This window comes from Protomyctophum parallelum, assembly GCF_964188405.1.
Source record: "Protomyctophum parallelum genome assembly, chromosome: 4".
Taxonomy (NCBI): Eukaryota; Metazoa; Chordata; class Actinopteri; order Myctophiformes; family Myctophidae; genus Protomyctophum; species Protomyctophum parallelum.
In genome coordinates this window covers 11,546,659-11,557,297 of record NC_139700.1, presented here as the reverse complement: position 1 = coordinate 11,557,297, position 10,639 = coordinate 11,546,659, and the positions used below count along the sequence as shown (strand labels likewise).

At 41.7% G+C, this 10,639-nt stretch overlaps 1 protein-coding gene across 1 annotated transcript; it reads right to left on the bottom strand.

Annotated features, from left to right (window-relative positions):
- Positions 1–749: 749 nt before the first annotated feature.
- Positions 750–9,509, bottom strand: LOC310857061 (uncharacterized protein; the record flags this gene model as incomplete). The annotated part of the gene is made up of 7 exons (XM_083762671.1): positions 750–1,337; positions 1,765–1,940; positions 3,692–3,708; positions 5,348–5,367; positions 5,847–6,044; positions 8,159–8,344; positions 9,420–9,509. 7 exons carry the CDS (start codon positions 9,507–9,509, stop codon positions 750–752), a joined length of 1,275 nt encoding a protein of 424 aa, XP_083618797.1.
- Between the last annotated feature and the right edge of the window lie 1,130 nt (positions 9,510–10,639).

Sequence of the window (10,639 nt, the reverse complement as noted above, 5' to 3'; positions counted from 1 at the left end):
CTTGAATCTTGAAAATAAAGTACCAAATACAAATATATTTAATTATTTTTTTAACTTCTACTGAAAAGCACTCATAGCATATTTTACAAGAGGTCTGCAGACTTCATATCTTCCTGATTCAATAGCCTAATGGTCAAAAATAAATTAGTGCAGTGGATAAATCTGCAATTGAGTACGTTTAAAGTGAAATAAATGCTTACAATTAAGAAGCAAGTTATGACCGACTCAGTGAAAGCATGAGATTGTTGATATTCAACAGACATGGCGATTATATTGTTTTAGCTTGTTTTGTGTTTATCACGTATTAGCATCTTCATGTCAATGGCTGGGTTTCCCAAAGGACATCATGCGTAGGGAGTGGGCGTGTGGTTCCGTGCATAGATGTGCCACACAATGGTAGGTCTGAGGCCTGGTATGGTAGGCCTGAGGCCTGTGTTTTCATATAGGCCTACATTTACCTTGCCGACATCACTTCGCTTCTGAAATGTAATTAAATAATATTTGGACTGCTGGACAGCTCTCTTCACTCTTAAAAAAATGTAATTCAATTTGATTTATTTGATGCTGAAGTAGGCCTAAACATGTCTGTTTAATTTCAAAGTTTTTATATTTAAATGAGATAAAGAAAGTCACCACTCACACCACACATTTCCCTGCGAATGGTTTTACTACTGCCACATGTCGACAGGTGTGTGTAGACTAAAGAGGCTTTAGGGAAACAGGTTTGTGTATTCATGCACATCCTCTATTCAGAGATGTACTGTAAAACCGTTGTCATCCTCAGAATCCTCTTCTTGATCCTGTATCTTGACCTCGATTCCACTGTCCATATCGGCTAAAGTAGCCTTTGGGATGGACATAAAGCTGTCCTCATCATCATCATCATCGTCCTCCCTACCGCTGAAGGACTCCTCCTCCTCCTCCTCATCGTCATCCTCTTCTCCATGATGCTCTCTGCTATCCGGGATGATGACCACCTCGTCCTTGGCATGAGGGTCGATGTCCTCCTTGAACCAGACGGATTTGTAGCCCTCCTCGTTGCGCCTCTCCTTGGTCAGGATGGGTTTGACCTCCTTGTTCTCGCCGTCGGCTTTGTCCGAGTCCGTCATGCTGGCGTCGTCGTGATCCAGGAGCGCGTGCAGGGGAGCTGTGGACTTCAGAATGATCTCCTCCAGGGGAATGTCCTTCTTTCCTGGCGTACCGCCGCCCGCCTTCCCACCGGTCACCTCCTCTTGACCAGCAGGGGAGCCTGCATCGCTGTCGGCGTCCTCGTCGTTCTGGAAGGCCTCGTTGGTGTACTGAACACCCTCCTTCATGCCTCCTAAGCCCTGGCCCAGCTGGAAGTGGAGTATAGGGAAAAGAGAAACAAAATACTCAATGTAAAGTAAATGTATAAAGTTATCCTAAGTGTTATAGGACTGTATTTATTTATTTTTTGCAAACCAAATTTCCCCCATGGGAAAAATAACGTTTTCAACGTAACCACTTAAACCCTACTGTGTTTCAGCAGGGCTCTATCCTTAGCCCAACACAGAATCTCCAAAATGTAGATTTATATTTTCACAGAATATTCGCCTATCATGTCCAGAATGAGGGCTTTAGGGGTTCAACTGCATGTTATGTTTGTCCACCAGTCTCCATATGCTGTATATGGGCATGTTACATTTGTGACATCCACCGACCCACATTGACTGTGTCGGGGAAAGAAATAGAGTAATCGCTGAGAAAATAATGCATAAGTTGAAGCGCCAAATGTGAACTCACAGAACTTCGGAAGAGGCTGGCCTCGGTGATCTTCTTCCAGGCTGTCTTCCCCTTCTGGAGCTGACAGACCAGGACTCCGATGACCACCAGGCAGATGAACAGCAGGACCGCCAGGCTAGCGCCCAGCGCAGCCATGTCCTCTGGTCCAAACCCGCCCGATGGGTTGATCACTCCTCCTGCAGTAGTCATCAGTAATCAGTAGTTCTCAAACCTTTTACGTAAATCCCAAATATTCAACACTTTCAAAAATAGCAGATGTACCCGGCCGAAGAGATGTGCTTGTGAGCTTGACATGTACTGTATATCTGCTATTTTTGAATAGCCAACTTAAATATTGCAACAGAAACTCAGGGGAAAATAAATTAATTTAAGGACACAGGATGTTAGACATTATTACGTATTATTATTATTACGTATTGTGCACTGCAGTTATCATCTGAATCAATATGTGAGCTTTACTTCTAACAAAAATGTCATGGTTTGATAACTGAGCCAATTTGCGCGACGATTAACTCTTCATCTTCATCATCATCATCATCATCAGCAGCAGTGTCTTCACGCGTATATGCCCACGCTCGAGGAGAGAGTGGCCTTAGTGTCCCATTGGCCGTATAGGGCTAGTCTCCCATTGGCCATATATATAGAGGGCTAGTCTCCCATTGGCTTAGAGGCCAGCCAATCTTGAAAATCTCGCCACTAGACCACGTGACTATAAGAAAGTCCTATCATTGGTCAGCTTTGCAAGCTGATAAAAATCTAAATAGTCACTGATGCTTTCCAGGGTTTAACACGTCCACAAAAGTAAAAATACCAAAAAGTAGGATAGTTCATCTGTACGTTTGGAAATCAAAGAATGTGAATAAAATGTCCTGTTCTTATAAAGGGATAATTACACAAATTGGGGTTATTTGGTTGTTTCATTACAGACGTTCAAGAAATTATTTGAAGTAATTGATTTAATCAAACAAATGTATTTACATTTTATTGTAGATGCTTAATTTTATTATTAAGCATCTACAAGCTCAAAATGTGTCCTGATGCAACACATTGTGAACTTGTAGAACAGCTAATGTCACGTTTAAAATATGACATAAGCGGTTAATCGGACTAATTGATTTAGTCAATTATAAATTGCAGTTATTTCTTTGAGTGGATTTCTTGATGCATTAACATTTTTATAAACATGAAAAATGCTTTTCTCAAATATAATTGCTAGAATATAAGCACTAAGAAAATATGCAATAGTTTCAGCACTTGAAGCAGTAGCCTATAAGCAGTATGAAGCTCCTCAGGATATGTGTGTGTGTGTGTGTGTGTGTGTGTGTGTGTGTGTGTGTGTGTGTGTGTGTGTGTGTGTGTGTGTGTGTGTGTGTGTGTGTGTGTGTGTGTGTGTGTGTGTGTGTGTGTGTGTGTGTGAGGGTGTGTGTGTGTGTGTGTGTGTGTGTGTGTGTGTGTGTGTGTGTGTGTGTGTGTGTCTACCTGTGGGAGGATATGCTGTATTAGCAGTGGGAAGGCTGGTACCAGGAGTTTGGCCTGTGGGACCAGGCGTCGGGAGCTCAGTGGTACCAGGAGTTACTTCTGTAGTACCAGGAGTTATTTCTGTAGTACCAGGAGTTAATTCTGTAGTACCAGGAGTTAATTCTGTAGTACCAGGAGTTGGTAGTTCAGTGGTACCAGGAGTTAATTGTGTAGTACCAGGAGTTGTTAGTTCAGTGGTACCAGGAGTTAATTCTGTAGTACCAGGAGTAACTTCTGTAGTACCAGGAGTTGAGAGTTCAGTGGTACCAGGAGTTAATTGTGTAGTACCAGGAGTTGAGACGTCAGTGGTATCAGGGGTTATGTCTGTAGTACCCGGAGTTGAGACGTCAGTGGTATCAGGGGTTATGTCTGTGGTACCAGGCGTTATTTCTGTGGTACCAGGACTGACGCTCGTGGTAGGAATCCCTGGGCAGGAGAACATGGGGTTTTGAGTTTATAGGGCTGTGTCCGAAATCACTGCCTACTCATTATAGTGCACTATATACGGTAGTGATTATCATTACACCCTTGACCCTTCAGTGTATAATGATTATTACGTGGACTCATCCCACAATGCATTGTGAAAAGCAGGGTACAACCGATAGTCACCACCGTGAACGTTATATATAGACCTGATCCAAAATGTGTTTTTGCCAATGTTAGTCCCCTAGAATAGAACTCCTTATATAGGCAGCCGGAGAGTAGTGAATGCGTGAGTGATTTTGGACACAGTTTTGCCTGGTTTCCTCGTTTGCTGTCCTCACCAGCCCAACATTTTTCACGCACACATGATGAACAGGCTCAGCAATAGCAAAGCAGGCTTTAATTCGAGCAGACAAATATGCATAAGGAAGCAGAATAAATTGCATGTGATCATAGATTTTCCATTAAGCTGCGTGTTCTTTATCATCAGGGTTTGTCCCACATACTATGTTTGAGCAATAAATGGAAAACAGGCAGTGCCAGTTTATTCTATTGTGAATGCCATATAAATTAGGCTTTATCCATGCATCCTACCTGATGTGACCTCTATTGTAAGTCCTGCTCTAGTTGATTCTCCAGTAGTCGAGTCCTCTGCCTTCACCTTGACATGAAATTGACACTGGTAAACACTTTTCAACCTAATCTTCATATAATTGTTACTTTCAACCTTATCTCCGTATAATTGGTCCTCACTAATGTACTGGTCATTATGAGATGGCACAATTTTCATTTACATACTCTGCATCTCATTTGGTCGGCTATGGACATTTCAGAAACCTGCCTATAGTACCAATTACTTTTTAAAGTTTGGTAAAGCATATATATATTTGGTATAGGCAGGTTTCTGAACTGTCCACCCAGCCCTCCTCTGAGATACTCTTTTAATGAACATTAGTGAAGACCAATTATATGTGAAAGTGGTCCTTTAAGACCTATTTTTTATAAGACATTTCAAAATGATACGTTTCAAATGAAATAGAATATCTACATTCTACAAGCTTATATATATATATATATATATATATATTTTTTTTTTACATTTTTGCTTATATCGTCATGTCCACTATAGGAACGCCAGGTTGAAAGTAACCTCGTCTCACCAGGCTTTCCACCACCTCGGAGGAAAGCCTGGTCTCTTTTTCAAAAGTCCGTATGATCATCTCGGGAGCGGATTATATCGTTACGTCATGTTGTAGTATTGTTTTGTAGTCGACAGGCAGGAACAACAGGCGGCAACTTCCTTTTCCCTCAAACCGATTTTTCTCAATAAAAGCTCTCGTAGCCTGTAGCTTTTATTGAGAAAAATCGGTTTGAGGGAAAAGGAAGTTGCCGCCTGTTGTTCCTGCCTGTCGACTACAAAACAATACTACAACATGACGTAACGATATCATCCGCTCCCGCCCGGATCATATACCGAAATGAAATGGTGCCCAGGCTAGGTTGAAAGTGGTTAAACTAACTAGCATGATGTGACGTGGACAGTGAACTCACTTGGAAGGTAACAACACCAAAGGGGAGATCTTTCATCATAAACAAGAAGCCGTCTATCAAGTAGAAATCGGTACTACCCTCAACTTCATACCCAATGGCAGGATTCACACCCTGAAAGAAGAGAAATTAGTATTGTGGCATTAATCAAGTGGTTGTGTGAATGAACACCACTAGATTTATCTCAAGGGTGAAGTTCTCATCCATCATCACACGACACCTGCAAACCTGCTCAACTGTAATAGATGACCCACCACCCCAATTCCCAATTCCCAATCCCCCCAATTACCGTACACCTCTGTGCAGCAGCTAAATGTGCTGTTTGGGAATGGGACCCCAATGTAATTACTTTAACCTCCCAAACTACTACCGTAGAATCCAACAAGAAAACAAACTTTAAATAAACACTTAAACCACATTATACTTACGGGTAGATTCCCAGGGGTCTCTATTCAAGGTCCATCAGTATTCTTTTTTTAAACGAAAATAGCCGATCTACAAGCTCGTACAGCTTTGTCTGCTATTTTCGCAGCCCATTTGTTCACCCCAGAACACCAAAGATGATGATGTGTTTCTACTCTGTTGTATTTTACCCCGTCATAGTCAGCATCCTTAGCCTGAATCTTGAGAGGCATGTTGTCATCGTTTGGATCCAGAGCCATGGTGCCCACTCCCATGACAAAACCGCTGTATTGTGCTTTCTCAAACCGCGGAGGGTGGAGAGTCACAGTCCGAACGCTGATGGTGACCGATGTGGTCGCAAATTGAAAGATGTTGACCTTCTGTGAAGCCTGGAATTGAAAGATTTCAGTGCTCAAATCATGTGCCTTTTCTTTAGAATGAGTAAAGCCACACAATAAAGTACCGGTAATGCTTAATTTATAGCCACAGTATGAAAGTGTCGAAAAAATTGCCGATCTACGAGCTTACAATGCGTACAATGTGTGTTGTGAGCTTGTAGATCTGCTATATTTGCGCGCGTCACCGATGCATAACAAAGTATGTAGCTAGCTGCATTATACTTATTTATTATTAGTATTTGTGGTGGGATTAAATAGACTTGATAAAATGCTTAGTGGCAGGGGTCATTGCCATGCTGGCTTGTGGTGGACATTTTTGTCAAAATTCAGTTTTTGCCACAGCCATACAAAGTGAGTACACATTACACAAACGCTTTACAGGTCTGTAACTCTATGGAGTACAAATGGAACCAAATGGACCGAGTTATGGGGGTCCTTGAAAATAAAACGTCTGAGAACCTGAAGACTGACATCCAGTAATTGGGACTTATCAAAATAAGAACATTATAATGGTGTGTAAAAACATCTACAGGCTGGTGAATGCATGTGTTTTTACCATCACAGTCAGTTGAATTGGGCCTGCAACGCTGACCGCTTTTGTCATTGTTATGTTTCCACTGATGGCATCCATTAGAAACAGGTCGCCAACATTTCCTTGAAAAGAATGCGCAGAATAGCAGTTGTTACAAGACGTTACTCTGCAGTGTGAAAAGAAAAAACTGAAAGTAGCTAGCTAGCAGCAACATACCATTTATAATTGTGTACTCTATCTCTTCATTTAACCCATTGTCACCATCAATGGCATAAACCGGTCCTGGTTCCAGAGGCAATGGACCTTCCTGCAAAGAGAATGAGACTGTGATCAATGCCATCTGCATGCTATTACTTTTTGTTAAAAGAATATTTATGAATTTTGGATGTAATACAACATTTTCCCTTGGCATATTACATCAGCAGTGCGCTTGCAGACAGCACTTTAGTTCAGAGATGCTTTTATTATTTTGGGGGACAGTTCACATGACCATGTTCAGAGTGTAGATCTTTCTATTGTATGGTGTGCCATGGCTAAGTAATACATCATTAAATTCCATGTATTTGATACCATTTTTCGGTGTCAGATATCTAAAGGGAGCAGATCATCACTGCCGGGTAGAAACTTCTCATCTCCTAATGTACAACACTGTCACGCTAAAGTAGCAAAAATAGTCCATCTACAAGTTCACAGCCCGTCATATTGTGATGTGTTGTGAGCTTGTAGATCTATTTTAGCTACATTTGAAAAGCTTTGAAAGTGAAAAGTGTTAACAAGAGCTTGTATTTTATTTTTAATTTCCTTGAAAAGTAATGGTTTTGGACATATAAGGTTTCCACCTGACAGTGAAGATAAAGAAGTGGGAGAATGGTGTGGGAGATCATGAGATATTGGTGTTTTGCTGGGACAGTGGCGTTCGCAAATAGACACTAGGGGGTGCTAGAGCACCTTCCCTTTTCCCTCTGGACAGCAATGTGCCCTTTTTAATAGATTTTGTTGTACAGTGTACACTGTACAGCACTGGTTCCCAAACGTTGTTGTGTCAAGGACCCCCAAATTAACATTTATTAGGCCACGGACCCCCCATTTGAAAACATATGCCAGTGACCCCGATAAGGGAGGATTTGTACGGCTCTAGCAGTGATTCCGAAACACATTCACGAAACACATGGACCCCCAGTTTCACACGGATTATGCTACGGACCCCCGGTTTAAAGGCATTTCTATCTCTGGTACCCCAATTTATATTGTAAAACCACTGTTAATTTAACTCAGAGTGTACAAATGGTTCCATTTGTTATCAAATTATCATTTAGCTCGGTCTCCCCTGGAACTCCCTCAAGTACCCCTGGGGGTCCCCGGACCCCACTTTGGGAACCAGTGCTGTACAGTACCATGGTGACATTGATCAATTCTTGATAAAAAAAGCTTCTAATATATTATTTAGGCCCCAAAATCTATAAATCTCACTAAGGCAACCGGCGGGTTCCACGCGCTGCACAAGGTGCCCTTTTCTTTCACTTGAGCACCTGCCCCTCTAAATGTCTGTGCACGCCACTGACAGGAATGTTACCTCCTGTTGGGTTAAGTTGACACTTCCGGTGTAGCCTGTCGGCAAGCAGATTGTCCCCCGGTCATCAGGGTACCGGGTACACGGCTGGAACCACGGAGGCCGGTTGTCGACGTCCACCATGGTGACATGGATGGTGGCTGTGGCCGTGAACGAAGGTTCACCTGGTGGAGATACTGGAGCAGTATCCTAAAAAGGAAAATAACACACACAGCTTAATTTGAGCGTCAGTGTTCCTATTTTGTTCTTATTATAACCACCATCAATCTGACTCGATCAGCTACTTGGATGCCTGTGAAATCAAAGGCATGCAACTAGTGCATACCCCACAACTAGTGCCGTATTCTAACATTTTACTTTATTTTAATTTATCTTAAGTTTAGCTATATTGAACCGTGTGTATATGTGTTTTTCTCTTACTGTTGTTGCTGCTAAGGTAAGATACAGAATCTCAATAATAAATAATAAATAGCATTTTTGCTGTATCTTGGCATGCAGCAAACATCAGTAAAATAAAATTATCAAACAATCCAGACTCTGGCCTGAGATCGAGTCAACACCCAGTAAAACTGCAGGTGAGTCAAAAGGGCACATTGCTGTCCAGAGGGAAAAGGGCAGTCCTACTTGGCCTCACCCCCCGAACCAACCTCACCCCTGCCCACTTTGACAGGCTGGAATGGCTTAGGGTCGACGACAGAGTACAGCATCTTGCAATGGGTCTGGTCCACAAGATTCGATACACCACCAAGATACCCATGTACCTGTCTAAATACTTCCTTAATGTTAACGAAGTCCACACCCACAACACCAGAGAGAGTGCAACGAAACATGTACAACCCATATTCGGCCCAAACAAGGGACTAAATTATTTTCGCTCCTATGCCACCAAAATGTGGAACGCCCTACCAACAGTCATTAAGACATGCGAATCCCATGACTCCTTCAAAACCGCTCTCAAAGGGCACCTATACGGACGGCTGCAATTCGAAACTGGCCCCCGTAAAATCTGATTCCTGTTCTGTTCTTTGACTATATATAAGTGTCTATTTGTACGTCTCTAAATGTTTTGATGAATTGAACATGGTGGACCCTGTTGTAAACAAGTGTATTGCTTAGTTGGGTCGTCCACTCACAGTTAACAGTCTTTGTATTGAGTTTGTGCTTGAAATGTACTGTAATTCTGCAAAATGTTAATAAATATTTCAATCAAACAATCAATCAAAGACCGAAACTGTCAAAGTGTGGTCTGGGAACCCGTACTCACCTGAGCATACAACGTCAGGGTCGCTTGTTTGATCGTGTCATAGTCGAAGGTTTTATTGACAATAATGTTGGGACTGGTGAGTGATTGCATGGCAAACCCCTCCTGTGGAAAGAGTACAAATCATTAGGAGATCTTACCAGTGCAGTGCAGTGGTTACACTATGAATTGAATATACAGTAGAAAAAACAAACTGAGGTCTTACAGGTTCTGATATTAGACGGTAGTAGATTTGAGTGTTAGTGTCTCTATCCGTGGCTGTGTAGGTACCAACAACTGTGTCTTTAGGTAACAGCTTTTAAAAAAGTGGAGACAAGTAAACACTGTTACAACGTGATCTAGAGATGGATGGATAGATATAGTGATCCAAAGTACATGAAGATTTGAAAACTGATGAACTCACTTCCTTGACGGTGAGATTGTACTGGCTTTGAGTAAAGACTGGAGGGTTATCATTCACATCAATCACCTCAACTATTATCGTTAGAGTTAGAGGCTGGAACAAAGAAGGTTGAAAGTTTTAACTTTAAGGGTTCATTTTAGGGAAGCACATTATCGATTAATGTATTAATTGATAACCTTATCGATATATTAAACAGTTAGTTGATAAGCAGATTTTTTATTTTTTATTAAATCTCAGAATCTTAATTTCCCTCAATGTTTAACATAAAAATCAACATTTTGCTGATACAAAAGGCATATTATATTCCTTAATCAAATATTTATTTGAAGATTTGAGATTCAGGACCAGGCAATGGCATATTTTATGAGGAATAAGGTGGGGGGGGGGGGGGGTCTTGTTGTAAGCGGCCCACCTACGTTCATCTGCCGCATGCGCACGCAAACAGCATTACAGTACATTCACAGAAAACCGTCCACTGATAGAACGCAGAATTCTAAATTAATTGTTAACTGTTAAGTTTCATTTTCTTAACGGCAATTAATTGATTTTCGATTGTTAACATCCCTAGTTAATTTTTACACTAAGGCCAAAGGCCAAATGTTCCCTTTTAATCAATGAAGGCTGCTCCACTGCGGACGTTGCATAGCACTGCGTTCGATGGCGGCGTCCAACCTCATAATTCACCCTGGTTCATTTTTTTTACGCCGAACGCAATGCAACACAGGGGGTAGTAGCCTGGGCACCATTCCATTTCGGGTATACTGTATGATCCGGTCGGGAGCGGACGATATCGTTACGTCATGTTGTAGTATTGTTTTGT